The sequence below is a fragment of the Stomoxys calcitrans genome, chromosome 2 (genome assembly GCF_963082655.1).
Source record: "Stomoxys calcitrans chromosome 2, idStoCalc2.1, whole genome shotgun sequence".
Lineage (NCBI taxonomy): Eukaryota > Metazoa > Arthropoda > Insecta > Diptera > Muscidae > Stomoxys > Stomoxys calcitrans.
The window spans coordinates 170633171-170652492 of NC_081553.1; the positions used below are offsets into that span (position 1 = coordinate 170633171).

Genomic DNA, 19322 nt, shown 5'->3' on the forward strand with positions numbered 1-19322 from the left:
GTACAACGACTTGCTTGAGCCCCTCTAATTTGGTTAGTTAAGTACGTTCAGGGTGCAACACCTATAACCAATATCGAATCCCCTATAAATGTAAATTTATAATCGATTCTGGGATTTTAATTCCTAAGGCCCAAGAGGAGTCAAAGATAACCAAATTTTGTTACTCAATCACAACTTTGTTTTAGTTGTACTTTAAGTCCAAACCATTCCACAAGCCACAAAAACGAATGAATAAAAAGAAGGAACAACAAATTATCAATATCGATTATAAATACATCTTTATTTGTCATTTCGCTTTAATATTCTTTTGTTATCTCTCATTAACATAAAACAAAATAATAATAAAATTTTCATTAATAATTTCTATATGTATGGATGTGTAGATAGTATATATTTTGAATTAATTTATGTTTTTTTAATACATTATTAGTTTTTCTTTTTTTTTATTGTTAATGCTGTCTAGTTACTTTTACGGAAATCCATTTCATCTTGTCTTCTTTTGCAAGTGTTTTCCAAAAAAAAAATGCCCACACTCTTTTGCTGGGGGACTTTATAAAGGTTACAAAACAAAGGTTAAACAGTATACAATCAATCAAACAACAACGAAAATCTAAAGGTTAAAAAAAAGGTTATAAATATTTACATTTACAATATCTGTTTATGTTTTTATGTACTATTTTTTTTTTTTTCCTTAAATGTCATCATCATCATCCTTCCTATCGCCATTAACATTTTAATTTTCTTCCAAAATACTAAAAAACTACATAATAAACAATTGATAAATATATATATTTTTTTGTAAAAGTTTTCTATCTTTCAAAAATAAGGTTTTCTAGAGTAAATTAATTCTTTTTGTTGTTTGCTGTCCATAATTTTTTTCTTTTGTTTTTTTTTTATTTAATGAAATTCCATTTCACTGATATTGCTGCACTCATAAGAGGCTTACCTTGCACTATATCTATGTTATATATTTGCAAAAATCTTTTTTTCTTACTGTTTTTTTTTAATTTTTATTTTATAAGAATAAATGTTAGTGTTAGTTTGAAAATAAGTGTTCTTTTCAGTTTTTTTTTTCTATTTAATTAAAATTATACTCTCTTCGCAATAAAATATTTAATTTATAAAATAATAAAAATTAATAATTATAAAAAAATGCCACTAGGTTTAGCACAAAATTATTCTACTCGCATTTGCTTTTCACCGTAAGCATTATTTGATTTGTTTGTCGTATTAAATACAGGGCACTTATAAATACTGCATTAGGTCTGAAATCATAAGAAGGTGGAAAGAATTTTTAATCATTTTGTTTAGAATAGTAAGCACAAAGGAGTCCAGGCGAATTTCAATAAAAAACAAGTAAAAAGGCATTAGGCCGGGCCGAACTTTAGATACCCACCACCTCGGGTATATATGTAAATCCCATTTCGTCACAATCAGGTGAAAATTTGATAACTTAAGCACCCGAATTCGGAACGAACATTGAGTGGTCTAATAAATATAAGTCACTGTTCAATTTTGTAGGGCCATATAGGACACGGATGTCGAAAAGCCTAATACATGCCAATGCGTCAAATTTCAACGAAATCGGATAATAAGAGATCGTTCTATATGGCACCTATTACTAAATCTGGACCGATATGAATCAAATTAAACAAGGATATGATAATCACCCTATTTTATTATAACTCCACTACTATATCCGTAGTTATATCTTAATAGGGGCTGGTCTCGATCATATTTTATTCAGGTCCCCAGAACTCATATACAAGTAGCATTTTTATACCCTCCACCATAGGATGGGGGTATACTAATATCGTCATTCTGTTTGTAACACCTTGAAATATGCGTCTAAGACCCCATAAAGTACATATATATTCTTGATCGTCGTGACATTTTAAGTCGAACTAGCCATGTCCGTCCGTCCGTCCGTCTGTCTGTCGAAAGCATTCTAACTTTCGAAGGAGTTAAGCTAGCCGCTTAAAATTTTGCACAAATACTTTTTATTAGTGTAGGTCGGTTTGGATTGTAAATGAGCCAATTCGGTCCATGTTTTGTTATAGCTGCCATATAAACCGATCTTGGGTCTTGACTTCTTGAGCCTCTAGAGGGCGCAATTCTCATCCAATTTGACTCAAATTTTACACATAGTGTTTTGATATCACTTCCAACAACTGTGCGAAGTATGGTTCAAATCGGTTCATAACCTGATATAGCTGTTACATATACTGATCTTGGGTCTTGACTTCTTGAGCTTTTAGAAGGCGCAATTCTTATCCGATTTGGCTGTAATTTTGCACGTGGTGTTTTGGTATCACTTCCAACATTTATGCGAAGTATCGTCCAAATCGGTTCATACCCTGATATAGCTGTGATATAAACCGATCTGGGATCTTCAGTTCTTGAGCTTCTAGAGAGCGCAATTCTCATCTGACTTGGCACAAATTTTGTACAACGGCTTCTCCCATTGCCTTCAACATACGTGTCCAATATGGTCTGAATCGATCTATAGCTTGACACAGCTCCCATATAAACCGATCTCCCGATGTTGCTTCTTGAGCCCCGAATCGGACAATAACTTGATATAGCTCCTCCTCCGTCCATATTAAATATTCTTTGTTTGCCTAAAAAGAGATACTGCGCAAAGAACACGACAGATGCGTTCCATGGTGGAGGGTATATAAGATTCGGCCCGGCCAAACTTAGCATGCTCTTCCTTGTCAGACAATAAATCTGCCTTTTATGTGACTAAGACCCTAAATTGAAAGATTAGTCTATATGACAGCTATATCTATATGGTCTGATCTGACCCATATTTGGGTCGGGATGCGTAAAACAACTCACTATTTCAAATTTAAACGAAATCAGGTAATAAATAAATCGGTCTCTATGATAGGTATATCAAAATACATATTAAGGTCGGAAGACTTAAAAAATTCGTTGATTCAAATTTCAGCGAAATGGGGCATATCGGTCTATATGACAGTTATATACAAATACAGTCCGATCTTTATCATATTTGGGTCAGATGGTGGGTGCTTTAAAAAACTCACTGATTAAAATTTCAGCGAAATTGGGTAATAAATGGGCTCCAGACCCTTAAACGGCAGATCGATCTATATGGCAGCTATATCTAAATATAGTTTGATCTAAAACATATTTGGGCCGGATGACGGGAAACCTAATACAACTCACTGATTCAAATTTCATCAAAATCGGATAAAAAAATTAAGCTTTTATGGACTTCAGACCTTATATCGGCAGATCGGTCTATACGGCATCTATATCTAAATATGGTCCGATCTGAACGATATTTGGATCGAATATCTTAGACTCACAATGTTTTAAATTTTAGCAAAATCTATTAAAAAATAAAGTTTTTTATGAGCTCCCGACCCTTTATCGGGAGATCGGTCTATATGGCAGCTATATCTAAATAAAGTCCGATCTAAACCATATTAAGGTCGGATGTGTTGGAAGGCTAAACAATTTCATTGTTTCAAATTTCAGCGAAATCGGGTAATAAATAAAGCTTGTATGGGCCTCAGACCCCTTAACGGCAGATCGATTTATATGACAGCTATATCTAAATATAGTCTGATCTGAACCATATTTGGGCCCGAGATTGAAGCACAACTCATTGTTTCAAGTTTCAGCGAAATCGGTTAAAAAATATAGCTTTTTATGAGCTTCAGACTTTTTATCAGGAGATGGGTCTATATGGCAGCTATATCTAAATAAAGTCCGATCTGAACCATATTTAGGTTAGATGTTGGGAGGCCTAAAACTACTCACTGTTTCAAATTTCAGCGAAATCGGTTGAAAAATAAAACATTTATCGGCATTAGACCCTTTATCGGCAGATCGGTCTATATAACAGCTATATCCAAATATGGTCCTATTTGGCCCGTTCAATTACTTAACCAGCGTGCATCAAAAAGACGTATATGTGCCAAATTTCAGCTCAATATCTTTTCATTACAACAGACGGACGGACAGACGGACCGACACACGGAATTTACGACGATCCGAAATATATATACTTTGTTAGGTTGGAAATTGATAGTTCGATGTGTTGCAAACGGAATGACTAAATGAATATATTCCCTATCCTATGGTGGTGGGTATAAAAAACACCATGACAAGATGCCTCAAAATCAAAACGATAAAAACAATTTATAAACATCTACCAATCTCTTTTCCTCATTAAAGCTCATATATTACAATATATATTTATTCTTATCTACCACAAATAGAACAGATGGTATGATAAGTTGCAGCGGCAAGGAGCCTTAACCTGCCTAACCAAAGCTCGGCAATTTCAAATCTATTTTTTTTTTTTTTTTAATTTTATACAACTACTAGCTGAGATCGGCCGCTCCGCTGCTTTTGATAATGCTCTGTTGGAGAGAAGTACTCTAAATTTGGAAATTTGAGAGGTTTGAACATGGCAGCATACCTTACAAATGTAGCCAGCACTAGTAAGGGGATAACCACAGCTGAATCATTTTTTTATCTTCACGCCGGGATTTGAACCCAGGCGTTCGGCGTCATAGGCGGACATGCTAACCTCTGCGACACCGTGGCCTCCAATGGATATCACACAATTGAATATCAGATTCGTTTTTATACCCTCTACCAAAATATGGGGGTATACTAATTTCGTCATTCTGTTTGTAACTCCTCGAAACATTCGTCTAAGACCCCATAATGTACATATATTCTTGATCGTCATGCCATTTTATGTCGATCTAGCCATGTCCGTCCGTCTGTCTGTCTAAAGCACGCTAACTTTCGAAGGAGTAAAGCTAGCCGCTTGAAAATTTGGGTCTTGACTTCTTGAGCCACTACAGGGCGCAATTTTTATCCGATTTGGCTGAAATTTTGCATGAGGTGTTTTTTATACAACCATACTCACCAACTGTGCTGAGTATGGTTGTGATTGGTTTTTAACCTGATATAGCTGTCATATAAACCGATCTAGGGTCTTGACTTATTCGGGCTCTAGAGGACGCAATTCCTAACCGATTTGGTTGAAACGACGACGTGTGTCGTTGTTACTTTAAACAACTGTATAGTTCAAATCGGTCCATAACCTGATGTAGCTGCCATATAAGCCGATCTTGAATATTGACTTCCTGAGCCTCTATTGGGCGCATATGTTATCAGATTTGGGTGAAATTTTGTACAACGGCTTCTCTCATGACCTTCAACGTGTTGAATATGGTCTGAATCTATCTATTGGGTTGCCCAAAAAGTAAGTAATTGTGGAACTTTAATCAAATATATAATTGCCATTTTGTTCGATAACCTTTTGCCATCTTCCTGGCAAATTTAGTATTCCACGCTCATAGAACTTCTGACCTTTATCTGCAAAAAACTGAACCAAGTGCGATTTTATAGCCTCATCATTGCCGAAAGTTTTACCGTTATAGGAGTTCTGCAAAGATCGAAATAAATGGTAGTCTGATGGTGCAAGGTCAGGGCTATATGGTGGATGCATCAAAAGTTTCCAGCCAAGCTCACTCAGTTTTTGGCGAGTGACCAAAGATGTGGCGGTCTAGCGTTGTCCTGGTGGAATATGACACCAAATACCCAAGTACCCAAATATCAAGCTTTTTCACCAGTCCAATACTTTTTATGTGATAATGAACGGTTGATTTTGGTATATTTAACTTCTCTCCTAGCTCACGCTCAGTTACATGACGATCCAATTCGATTAATGCTTTGATTTGGTCATCATCAACTTCATTTGGCCGACCTGAACGTGGCTCATCTTTAAGTGAAAAATCTCCAGAACGGAATTTGCGAAACCAATTTTGACACTGTCTTCCTTTTAAGGCTTTATCACCATACACATCTCGTAACTTTTTAGCAACCTGCTCCGCGTTTTTTCCTTTACGGAAATAATAAAGTAAAATATGACGAAAATGCTCCTTTTTGGGCTCCATATTAAAAACAAATGTAAACAAAATTTCGCGCACTTTTTTCTAAATCAAGTTAAAAGTAACAGCTGATAACTGACAGAAGAAAGAATGCAATTACAGAGTCACAATCCGTTGAAAAAATTTGTCAACGCCGACAATATGAAAAATCCGCAATTACTTTTTGGGCAACCCATTATAACCTAATACAGCTTTCCTATAAAACGATCTCCCTATTTTACTTGTTTAGCCCCTAAAGGGCGAAATCCATATTCGATTTGGCTGAAATTTTACTGTGGTCTCCAACATTCATTCAATTATGGTCCGAATCGGACCTTAACTTGATATAGCACCAATAGCATAGCTATAAATAAAAGAGACACCGGGAAAAGAACTCGACAAATGCGATCCATGGTGGAGGGCATATAAGATTCGGCCCGGCCGAACATAGCACGCTTTTGCTTGTTTACTCGCAAATACCTTTTATTTGATACCCTTATTGTAGTAATTGGTCAATATATCCGTTTGGCGGGGTTTTGGGGTAAGCTGCTCTCCTAGATTTTGATATAAAAATTTTGTTTTTAGGTTACTGTAAGTGTGCAAACAAAAGAGCCCTATACCATCTCCGAGATCTGGTGTTTTTGAAAATTTGGGTAAAGGGGGAGGGTCCACCCACATCAGATATCAAAAAAATTAAGTACCCTATTTTTACCACGGGTCCATAATGCAACATCTGTGAAAATTTCAAGAAAATCACATCAGCCGTTTTTGAGTCTATACGGAACAAACAAACCGGCAAACAAACAAACAGAAATTCATTTTTGGTGGGTATCATCATAGGATGAGGGTATACTAATTTAGTAATTCCGTTTGTTACACCTCGAAATATTCGTCTAAGACCCATAAAGTATATATATTTTTGATCGTCTCGACGTTCTGAATCGATCTAGCCATGTCCGAAATCACGATAGCGGTCGAACGCGTAAAGCTAGCCACTTGAAATTTTGCACAGTTACTTTATATTGATTTAGGTCATTGTGGATTACAAATAGGCTATAACGGTTCAGATTTAGATATAGCTCCCATATAAACTGATTTCCCGATTTGACTTCTTGATCCTCTGGAAGCCGCTGTTTTTGTCCAATTAGGCTGAAATTTGTATGTAATGTACTGTTATGACTTCCAACGGTCTATGTTGTTGTTGTTATTGTAGCCACATTTTCATGTGGAGGTGGCGATCCTCGTCATGCTCCTGATGTGAGCAAGCTCGTTCCGGTCCAGTGACCGATCGACGCGGGAACATTATTTAAAGGCGCCTTGTCATATCGAGCATCATAGACACTCAGTATTTGTGCAAGAGCCGGTGCCGCCCGGCCTCTCACTGAGACTCTCCGATCGATACCGCTGATTGTCCGCGACTGCCATGACAGCTATTCCGTATGGAGCATTCCACTAGCCGCAAGCTGTAGACGGTAGCTTGCAGCTAAGCTTCTCGTGACAGCAGTTTACACCACACAGATCGGACCTCAATGTTCCGGCCTGTGTGGTGCTCACAGCTATCCCGTGCCGGGCAAATCGTTCTATAACCTGATATAGCTCCCATATAAACCGATTTCCCGATTTGACTTCTTGAGCCTTTACAAGCCGCAATTTTTGTCCGATTTGGCTGAAATTTAGCATGTAGTGTTCTGTTAGGACTATCCCACTACAGCGGAATAAGTCTCCTCCCCAACGCATACAAGATACTCTCGAGCGTACTGTGTGAAAGATGAAAGTCAATGAGATAATTGAGCCCTATCAATGCGGCTTTAGACCTGGTAAATCTACCCTGGACCAGATTTTCACACTGCACCAAATCCTGTAAAAGACCCGAGAAGGACAAATCAACACCTTACATCTCTTTGTTGACTACAAAGGCGCTTTCGATACTCCTTTACGTTCAAAGGTATTTCAAGCCATGTCCGAGTTTGGTATCCCTGCAAAATTAATAAGACTGCAGGATGACACTTTCTGAAACGCGCTCCTCAGTAAGAATAGGAAAGAATCTCTCGGAACCGTTTAATACCAAACGAGGTTTCAGACAAGGAGACAGCCTATCGTGTGATCTCTTTAATATCCCGTTGGAGAAGATTATACGAGATGCACGAGATGTGAATAAATATGACACACTTAACACAAGAGAACACATGCCACTCGCCGATGACATCGACATCATAGGTCGGTCACCGGAGGTAGTAACTGCAGCCTTTGAAAGAATCGAAAGAGAGTCAGTGAAAATGGGTCTGGCAGTAAATGCAGGTAAGTCGAAAAGGATGGTTACAATTCCCAAAAACGCCTTGTATAACTGAGCAGATAAAAAAATGGAGAAAGTTGGGAACCACAACTTTGAGATAGTCAGTAACTTTATCTACCTCGGCACCGCCGTAACCGAAACGAATGACACCAGTTTTGAGATTAAGCGAAGAATAATACTGGCAAACAGATGCTACTTTGGACTAAGTAAGCAGTTTAAAAACATGGCCATCTCTCGACAGACGAAGATTACACTATACATACTGAAACTACCCGTGCTGTTATATGTTTCTGAAGCATGGGTACTTGTGAAATCAGATGCGGTAGTGCTTGGAGAACTTGAGAGAAAGACCAGTTTGCGATAATGGAGAATATAGGCGTCGTATGAACCACGAGCTGTATGACGATAGCATAGTTACACGCATCAAAATACAACGGCAGCGTTGGCTAGGTCATATTGTTAGAATGGATGAAGTCTTTTGAAGGCAAACACGGTGGCACACGCAAGACCAAAGGCCCGATGGAAAGATCAAGTGGTGAGAGACACCTCGAAACTTGGTGTCAGAGATTTTAGAATGAGCGCAGAAGATCGAGGCGCTTGGAACGATTTCTACCCGAACGCTATTCGGGTAGTGGAACAAATGTTAAAGTAAGTTCTGTTAAAGTTAAAGTAAGTTCTGTTAAGACTTCCAACAACTGTGCTAAGTACGGTCCTAATCGGTTCATAATCTGATATAACTCCCATATAAACCGATCTGCCGACTTGACTTCTTAAGCCTCTGAAAGCCGCAATTTTTGTCCGATTTGGTTGAAATTGAGCATGTAGTGTTTTGTTATTACTTTCAACAACTGTGCCAAGTACGGTCTAAATCGGTCTGCAACCTGATATAGCTTCCATATAAACCGGTCTCCCGATTTGACTTCTTGAGTCGTTACAAACCGCAATTTTTGTTCGAATTGGATTAAATTTTGCATACGGTGTTTTGTTACGACTTCCAATAACTATGCCAAATACGGTCCAAATTAGTCTATAACCTGATATTGCTCCCATGTAAACCGGTTTCTCGATCATCCTTGTTCGGTTCCTAGAAGCTTTAATTTTTGCTGGTTTGACAGAAGTTTGAAATGTAGAATAAAAATATGCCCTTCAACTTAATTTATTTTGTATAAATTTTTAGTAGAATACATGGTGGTGGGTTCCCAAGATTCAGCCCGGCCACGCTTTTACTTAAGAAAAGGACGATATGGATTGCCCCTGTTTGTCCCTTGTGGAATGTTCATGGGCAAAAATTTTTAATTTGAATATGCATTCCAATAAAATGTCGTAACAACGCAATAGCATAGTTTTTTTTTTTTCAAATACAAACTGTAACAAACTTTTCTATCTATCTTATCTTTTGTTTATAATGTAGAAGTGTGCCTTTGTAGGAAATATGTATGTAGAATAGTTGTTTTACTGCCTATAAATAGTAGATAAGCTTTCATAAATTTAAACTACAATACTAATTACTCACATAGTTCCACAACAATATACAAATTATTAGTTTTACAAGTCTTCAAGGCTATGTAAAATAGATTTTTATAAAAAAAAATCGTGTTGTAAAATACCTTTAGAAATAGATGTGGGTCAATTTTATACTTTAGAGCGCTTTAATGATTTTTCGCTACTTTTTTATCAATTTACCATTTTGCTCGATAAGCTAGGTACCGCTTATAGCATCAATTAATGGATCTTCATGATGTAGGGCCAAAGTTCAGCCTCTTAATTAAGCAGACTATCAGGCGAGGTCAAATAGCAGCAATCAATGGGATATGGTTTGGTGAACAGCTAACCAGTGTATGCTGTTTTTATACCGACCATAGCATGGGGGGTATAATAAACTAGTCATTCCGTTTGTAACACCTCGAAATGTTGATCTGCAACCCTACAAAGTATATATATTGTTCATCGTCTTGAAATAGGCATGACCGTCCGTCCACGAAAATCCAATACAATACTTGTCGAAGGAATAAAATAAAGATATCCACTTCAAATTTTGAACAGAGACTTCTTATTTGTGTAGGCTGTTTTTGTTGTTTTAGCCACATTTGCATGTGGAGGTGGCGATCCTCGTCAAGCTCCAGTAGGTGAGCAAACTCGTTCCGATCCAATCGCCGCGGGAGCAGAGTGGCCATTGGTTATTTAAAGGCGCCAATTACTCGCCTTGTCATATCGAGCATCATAGGCACTCAGTATTTGTGCAAGATCCGGTGACGCCCGTCCTCTCACTGAGACTCTCCGCTCGATACCGCTGATTGTCTGCGACAGCCGATGCAGTTACTCCATATGGAGCATTCCAATATCCGCAACCTGTGGACGTGCGCACAGATCGTACGTCAAAGTTTCAGCCTGTTTGGTGCTCACAGCTATCCCGTGTTGTTTTAGGGAGTGCTCGTGACAGCAATGAACACCACACAGATCGGACCTCAAGGTTCCTGCCTGTGTGGTGGTCTGGCTAGGCAGTTAAACAGGTCATTAAACAGGTCACACGACACCTGTTTAATGACCAGGTCACAATCGGGACACACATCCTGCACGTTGGCATAAATCCTTGTTTGTGTTGTTGTAGCAGAGTGTTGTACACTGAGCAGAAGCCCTTGCCGATTAAGAACTCCATCGGGACAATCCGATACGCCCAACCGGCTGCCGTGGGATTGTGCATAAATCCTTGCTCTGTAGGAGTTGTGGCGGCTGTATCTGACGGATAGTTGTTGTTGTAGCAGTTTGTTGTGTTCTATCTTTCGCCTGCCTGATTCTGTTGAGTGTCAAGATCCAGTAACTCTGCGAGATAGGGTGCGTCCACAGGGATTTGGGTCTGAGTCGAGTGGGTCTGGCTGGGCAGTTAAACAGTTGACGTGTATCGTGTGGTCCCTGGTAACAATCGGGACATACATCTTGCATGTCGGCATCAATCCATGCTCTCTAGGAGCTGAGGCGGCTGCATCTGCCGGAACGTAATTAAGCCAGAACCATTCTTCAGGTGCAATGGGAGGCGGTCGTTCTCCAAGGACTACATTCACCCGGTAACTATTTACCGCATCTGCTACCATGTCTGCATGAATTTTGTCTAGGCACGCTAGATATGCAGCTTGATCTAATCAAGAGGTTCTCTCTTGTAGCCTTGAATCTCTCGCTCTAGATCATTTTGATCCACCTTAAGGCTTCTGGGCGTTGGTTATATATCCACATGATGATTATTTGGATGGTCCCTGCGATAACAGCCCAGAAGGTATTGCTTAGAAAGCATGTAGATATGTCTTTGCACGGATAGGATCTTTGTCTTTTGATGGAGGTGTTCCACGTGAGAACTGAGGAGACAGCCAGTCGCAGTTCGAAGAGCGATATTCTGACAGATTTGAATATTATTCCACTGTGTGTCACAGAGCTGACGAGACCACACTAACCATGCATAACTTATCACAGACCGGTCAAGTGCTTTGTACGTGGTCCACAAGGTTCCTTTGTCAGCACCCCAAGTGCTGTTGGCTAGTGACTTGAGGACCTTGTTTTTACTTCTGACTTTATCGCTAATTGACGTGGCATGTGGGGAGAATATGTAAGAGCTGACAAATGTGACACCAAGTATTTTGGGACACTTGATGGTCGGAATCGTATCTCCATCGACTAGCACATTCAGCTCATTATTCACCTCACGCATATTTGTAGTGAACAATGTTACTGAAGATTTGGTGGCAGATATCTTCAGATCTCTTGCAGCGAAATAAGAGGCAAGTTGTTGTTGTAGTGTGTTGTACACTGAGGGGGCAGCCCTTGCCGATGAAATGATCGTACAATCGTCCGTCTGGAGGGGGTGGAATGGAGCCTAGGTAGAGGTTAAACAATGCCGGAGATATCACCCGACATTGGGGAACTCCCTGTTTCACTCTACGGTATTTCGATTTCTTATCCCTAAATTCCACCCATGACTAGCGACCATACAGATAATTCGCGACCCAGAGTTTCAGGCCTGGCTGGAGGGACGTATTGGCGATGTCCTCAAATAATTTGGCATGGCTGACCCCGTCGAATCTCTTCTATAGGTCCAGTGCCACGAGGACCGTCCTATCACATGGCCTGGGCTGATTGAAGCCACGGCAAATGTGTGCGGTGATGGCATGCAAAGCTGTTGTCGTCCTATGCAGTCTTCGAAATCCATGTTGATGCTCGGCGAATGGAAATTCTCCAACGAGGCTCGATAGAAGTAGTCCCTCAAGCATCTTGGCGCATCTGGTGAGGGTAGGGAGATCGATCTGTACGAATCCCCCTTACTCGGGTCTTTTCCAGGCTTCAGTAGCGGGATCACTCTGCCCACCTTCCAGACATCGAGTACTAAAAGTGTTCAAATACAGTTTGAGGGCAGTTGTTAGGTACTAGACTCCAATCTGTAACTTTGAGGTCCGATCTGTGCGGTGTTCTTTGCTCTCACGAGAAGCTTAGCTGCGAGCTAGCGGCCACGTTCACACGTTGCGGATAGTAGAAGACTTTCTGTGATGCTCGATATGACAAGGCGAGTTATTGGCGCCTTTAAATAACCAATGGTCACCACGTTGCCACCTTGCTCACCTACAGGAGCTTGGCGAGGATCGCTACCTCCACATGAAAATGTGTTAACACCAACAACAACAGGTAGATTCAGATTCATCAGCACCAATTTGGAGATTCCGTCGGGGCCCAACGTCATAACTTCGTTGAATGTTCGCCCACGGTAAATTGTGATTGCCGTCCATCTACTCGGAGACCACGGATACGACGAATTTGAAATTTTGCACGTAACGTTCTGTTGCGACTTCAAACAACACTGACAAGTATGGTCGTAATAGGTCTCTAACCTGACAAAGATGTCACATAAACTGCTCTTCCGATTTAACATCTTGAGTCCCTGGAAGCCATAATTGTTGTCCGATTTGGCAGAAATATTGCAATTAGTATTCAACCACCGTGACAAGTATGGTCTAAATCGGTCTATAATCTGATATATGTAGCTCCCATATAAACCGATCTCCCGATTTAACATCTTGAGCAACTGGAAGCCGCAATTGTTTTCCTCTATGGATTGTTTTGGGTCCATCGACGTCTTCCATCTACTCTCCATCAATGTAAACTAGTCCATACATTTTTCTCTCAAACACTCCAAGCACTGCCTCATTCGCTTTTGCAAGTACCCATGCTTCGGAGCCATATATCAGCACCGGCAGTATCAGTGTCTTGTATAGTATAATTTTTGTCTATCGAGAGGTGGCTTTGCTGCTCATGTGCTTACTCAGTCCAAAATACCATCTGTTAGCCAATATTATCCTTCGTTTTATTTCAAAACTGGTGTAGTTTGTTTCGGTTACGGTGAGGTAGATAAAGTTGCTGACAAACTCAACTTTCTCCATTTTCTTTATCTGATCGGGTTCACAGCGCTTTGTGGGAGTTGATATCATCCACATTGTCTTATCTCCATTTACTGTCAACCCCACTTTTGTTGATTCTCTTTCGATACTTTCAAAGGCTGCGATTGCTTCTTCCAGTGTCGTCGGCATAGGCATGTAGTATATGTTCTTTTGTGAGTAGTATGCCATGCCTATTCACATCTGCATCTCGTGTTATCTTCTCCATCAGGATATTAAAGAGTTCACACGATAGGCTGTCTCCCTGTCTGAAACTTCGTTTGGTATTGAACGGTTCGGAGAGGTTCTTTCCTATTTTCACTGAGGAGCGTGTATCAGAAAGCGTCATACCTAACGCAGACATGGCTTGAAATACCTTTTGAACGTATAGAGTAATGGAATGCGGCTTTATAGTCAACGAAAATATGGTAGAGGTTGATTTGTCCTTCTCGGGTCTTTTTCAGAATTTGGACGCTGTGTAAATATCTGGTCTAAGGTGTATTTACCAGCTCTAAAGCCACGCTGATAGGGCCCCAATTATTTACTTATCTTTAGACTTTAATCTTTCACAAAGTACTCTCGATAGTATTTTGTATGGGGCGGGGGGAGACTTATTTCTCTGTAGTTGGCACGTACCATGTTTTCCCCTTTCTTGTGTACGGGGCATAGTATGCTAAGGTTCCGATCACCGGGTATGCAATTTTTTTAGCCAAATTGCGAAGACGAGCTGATGCATATGCCTTATCAGCTTGTCGCCTCCGGTCTTAAACTGTTCAACCCGTCGGCTCCTGCTGCCTTATGGTTTTTAAGCCGGGTTACTGCTACGTGAACCTTGTTTTGACTAGGTGGTACACATTATAACTCATCATTAGGGATTGGTTCTGCGGTATACTCATGGCCACCATCATCGGATATAAGCAGCTGGGAAAATTGTTGTTTCCATTTCCTCAGCACACTATCAGTTACCAGATTTCCTTCTTTGTCTCTGCAGGAGGATGTGCCTGCACCAAAGCCACGGTGTGATGTTTAATTCTTTGGTAGAATTTTCGGACGTCATTTTGGCTCTTCTTGCGGAAGAGACTTTTCCTTTTCTCCCGATACTTCTCCTTCATCTGCGTTTCTATTGTTGCCCTGTATGCCGCATTCATGGCTTCAGTAGCTTTTTCGCACTCCTGGTCGTACCATGGGTTCCTTGGGGGAGGCTTTTGGTACCCAAGTACAGTTGTAGCGGCTCTTCCTATGGAGAGGGCAATGGTTTGCCATTGCGCTGCTATACAATCGAGACAGGGAGTGCTTTCTTCAAGCAATTGCCGAGTGGAGTATGCCGTTGCCTACCATGTTCTTTGCCGTTGCGAAGTCTATTAGCCTCAATCCATTATCGGAAGTTTCTTCGCGTAGGCTAAATTTTCCGATTGTTGGGCCAAAGACATTAACCTTTCCTATTTTCACATTAAAATCTCCCAGAGCGCTTTTAATATCATAGGCGGTCATATTCTCTTTCTAGGCACTTGTAGAAAATGTTGTTGTTGTGTAGTAGCAGGGTGTGGTACACTGAGGCGGCAGCCCTTGCCGATGAAGGAATTCATCGGGTCAATCCGGTACATACAACCGGCTGCCATGGGATTGATATTTTAGAATTTGTCCTTTATGAGCATTATGGCTAGCCTCTCATCCACCGGAGTATACCTGGAGACAAGGTGTTTCAGTCTCCAACTAACCAAACATTTACCACCAATGCCATGCCTCGTTTCATGGCAGTTGTAATATATGGCGTCAGCCCTCGGTATTGTTGTGGAGCAGTAATGTCCGCCCTGTATTTCGCCAACACATCCGCGAGTGCGTATACTGCACCCTCTGTACAAAGAGTGCGGACATTCCAGGTGCAGATACGCAAATCATGGTCCTTCAAACGTTTACGCAGGTCGTCAACATAGGAGGATCCGTTTGTAATCTTCTTCGTTTTTTCATAGTAATTTCTTCAAGTTTTCCGGGTGATGGGAAATTTGCAACAGTGATTTGTATAGGACCTCCTGAAATCCTGACAGCAGCTATTTTTGCTACACTAAATACCCAAGAAATGTCGAGGAGGAAAATCCTCTCTCATGAGTTGGTGATTTAAATGGTAAGTAGAGGCGGTTTCTCTCTTGAGGCTTAATTAGATAAAGAAGGGACTTCTAACATTGTGAAGTTGGAGTCCTTTCAGGCTTATCTAATAAATACAGGAATCCTACATATGCTAGTGAACTAACTTTTCAATGCTTCATTAGCACGGCAGGAAGTGACTTACTCTTTCTTTCTACAGTGGTTCATAGTGTATGTTTAACTTATATTTGTCTTCTTATTTCTGATGTATGTTTATCAGAAACACTAAATTTTCCAGGCATTGTTGTTGTTTTTGTTGTTGTAGTCACATCTTCATGTGGAGGTGGCAATCCTCGTCAACGTCCTGTATGAGCAAGCTCGTTCCGGTGCTAAGGACCGATCGCCGCGGGAACAATGTGGCCATTGGTTATTTAAAAGCGCTAATAACTCGCCTTGTCATGTTGAGCATCATAGGCACTCAGTATTTTTGCAAGAGCCGGTGTCGCTGGGCCTTTCACTGAGACTCTCCGCTCGGTACCGCTGATTGACAGCTACTCCGTATGGAGCATACCACTATTCGCAACCTGTGGACGCGCCCGGTAGCTCGCAGCTAAGCTTCTCGTGACAGCAATGAACACCACACAGATCGGACCTTAATGTTCCAACCTGTGTGGTGCTCACAGCTATCCCGTGCTGGGCCAGACATTCACACCCATTTGTAATTTATTGGCTAGATGACCAGACTATGTATTACAGAGAGACATAATTGTTTGTCTGTATGGGCAAATAACAATATGAAGTTCTTATCCCACCAGAGGTCTGTGGTACCACAATAGACAAAAACTGTTTAAGTAATTTCGATGTTAGACTATTACTAGAACCTAACCTTACGTAAAGCAAATCAATTTGCATAAATCTATATTTAATAACATGTCCGTTGTACTAACTTATGCTGACCAAATAACTTTGTGCCGAACTTTTCTCGGAGAAAAGTGGAAAAAACATAATAAATGATATTAGGCAGCATTTAATACCACTGCTGGCCGTTGGCCGTTTACTATTGAAGTAAAATGATGAACTTCACATACATATGCATTAAATCTTCTTCCCTAAAGTTCAAGATAGGATTTACAAATATAAAATACTTACTGTCCTTCCTTGAAGTATTCTTTCAGTGTTGTACTGAACTTTTTCGAATATTTTACGAATTCTTTCTTCCGCTGCTCTACAGCTTGTTTGCCAGTGACTCCGGGAATGAAGTTTCCAATTTCATTAACTACATCCAACAGTTTTTTAATTGCGCTGGCAATTTCCCTAAAAATAGGAATGATTAAGAGTGTTAATATTGAAAGAGGATATATTCTTTTGTGCGTAATAGACTCCAGAGTAAGTAAATAGAACATGGCCATGATAATTTCAAATAAATTTACCACAAAATATATGAAATACAGCATGTTTTCAAATTTAGTTGTTTGATAATCTTAGATATCTCGGTCTCTTAGCCAGAAATAAATTTATGATATTAATATGCCAAACAACACTAAGGTTGAGATCTAGCCTCTCGCTACTTTTTTTCTGCATATGGAGCATACCATCTACTTACTTTATGGTTTCAAGAAACGTTTTGCGATCCTGAATTTCATCGGGTATACGACTTAGAATCACTTTGAGAGCTACAGACTTGCGATTTAATTCCTGGAATGGCTCTTCTGTTCGTGTCAAACGATATTCGTTCACTGCAAATGGGACACAAAGAATATAAAATCGGCCAATATACCACAGAATTTTGTGGGTTTTAACTTACAATCCGTTTCTGGTAAATTTCCCTGTAGCCTCAAGACCGACTCATTCAGGTTTACATTGAGTTCTGCCTTACGTACAATGGCCATAATTAGATCGTAGCAAAATCCAGGGTTATTCTGTTCCGTCTTAAGGATGGACGAGCGTAATGATTGTGCAGCTCCCACATCACGACGTTCCAACTGAAAACATGGAAGTGAAATTATTTTTTAATATTAATTTACACACACTGGCTGCAGTGGCAAGCTGATTGTTTATCTTTATGCTGACAAATTTCCCAAACGAATTTATCTCACCTGTGCCAAAATAGGCCTCAAAATTACGGGTAAAACAAGTGCTGGTGTTGGCATTTCACCCATGCTGCTGCTGTTGGTTTGATAATGTTTGTTTGGTATTTGCATAGAATATAAATGAATTAAAGAAAATTGAAATTGTTTCAACACTCAACACGGAAGAGAGTAAAAGGTTAATTGTCGACTAGCGGAGGGAGGGAGCGAAATGAGGAGAAACTGAGATCGAATCTGCGATACTCGATATCATTTCGTGCTTTCGATTTTTTGCGATTTTCGATTTATTTAAACGACATCAGAGTAAAACCTTAATTAAAATTATTAACGCGGACGGCTGTCAAAACAATTACCTTGAAAAGCGATAACAGTAGTCGAGTGAATAACTGTCAATGTAGAGTTACAGGCATTAAAAAAAGTAACTATGCAAACAAATCCCACTAATGCGCGTTGCTTTTGTGGGATTGGTTTACAGATTTGAATTTTAATGTGCTTTATTGCGCGCATAGTATGTAAATCTACCTGAGTGGCAATATGAACCCAAGATATATACATTTACTATCTGTCAAAATCAGTGATCAGTGCAACTCTAATTTTATGTTTGTTACTAGTACGCGCCAGTTTTCATTGTTTATGTGTGTGGTGACGGGAAAATCCACCTAAAGCTGAGTATTCCATTCAGCTTTTCAGGCGGAATGTTGTCAAACTTCATTAAAAAATAAAACGTCGGCGAAACGCTGGAGGAAAATTTGCGAAATGTAGTACTCTGTTAAAAGTGAGGAAAATGGCAAAAAGAAATGTAAGTGGCTACGCTTGACATCAATGTCGCGTTTCAGAAATGTTTCGAAGATTGAAAAAAAAAAACAAAAAACTTGAAAAAAATATATGCGGCCGCGTCAACTCCAACAGAGCAAGGAATGATGCCGACGTGCAAGATGTATGTCCCGATTGTAACCAGGGACCGCACAATACTAGTCACCTGTTTAACTGCCCAGCCAGACCCACTCGACTCAGACCCAAATCCCTGTGGACGCACCCCATCTTAGTCGCAGAGTTCCTGGGTCTTGACACTCAACAGAATCAAGCAGACGAAAGATAGAACACAACAAACTGCTACAACAACTTTGAAGGGGACAAGATGGTTATTGATGAATAAATAAATACTTTTTGGAAAAATTTTAAATAACAATTAGTTTTCAGTCAGACCTCGTATACTATGTTGGGTCTCAGACCATTACTTCGATGAGTTACAAAGAGAAGGACGATGTTAGTATTACTTTAAAGTGGACGAGGTATATATTGATAAATAACTACTTTTTGAAAAAATTTACAATAAGTTTATTTTTTATCAGACCTGATAGATATCTAACATATGTGTCCACCTCTGACCCGCACCATCTGTCTTGCTTTGGACAGGGTTAAAAAAACACACACACCACAACAATTAGTGAGGCAGACTGTAATACTTGCTCCGTCAATGTTACGCATGGCAGTAATTGCAGTTTTTTAAAGCCGCATAATCAGCTGA

The 19322-nt window shown here is 39.9% G+C and overlaps 1 protein-coding gene across 1 annotated transcript; it reads right to left on the reverse strand.

Moving 5' to 3' along the window:
* Nucleotides 1-261: 261 nt before the first annotated feature.
* LOC106081637 (programmed cell death protein 10) lies at nt 262-18007 on the reverse strand. The gene is made up of 5 exons (XM_013243740.2): nt 17804-18007; nt 17512-17689; nt 17311-17443; nt 16857-17021; nt 262-1265 (listed from the first exon to the last, which is right to left on the reverse strand). Exons 1-5 carry the CDS (start codon nt 17906-17908, stop codon nt 1181-1183), a joined length of 666 nt encoding a protein of 221 aa, XP_013099194.1. The 5' UTR covers nt 17909-18007; the 3' UTR covers nt 262-1180.
* Nucleotides 18008-19322: the final 1315 nt, after the last annotated feature.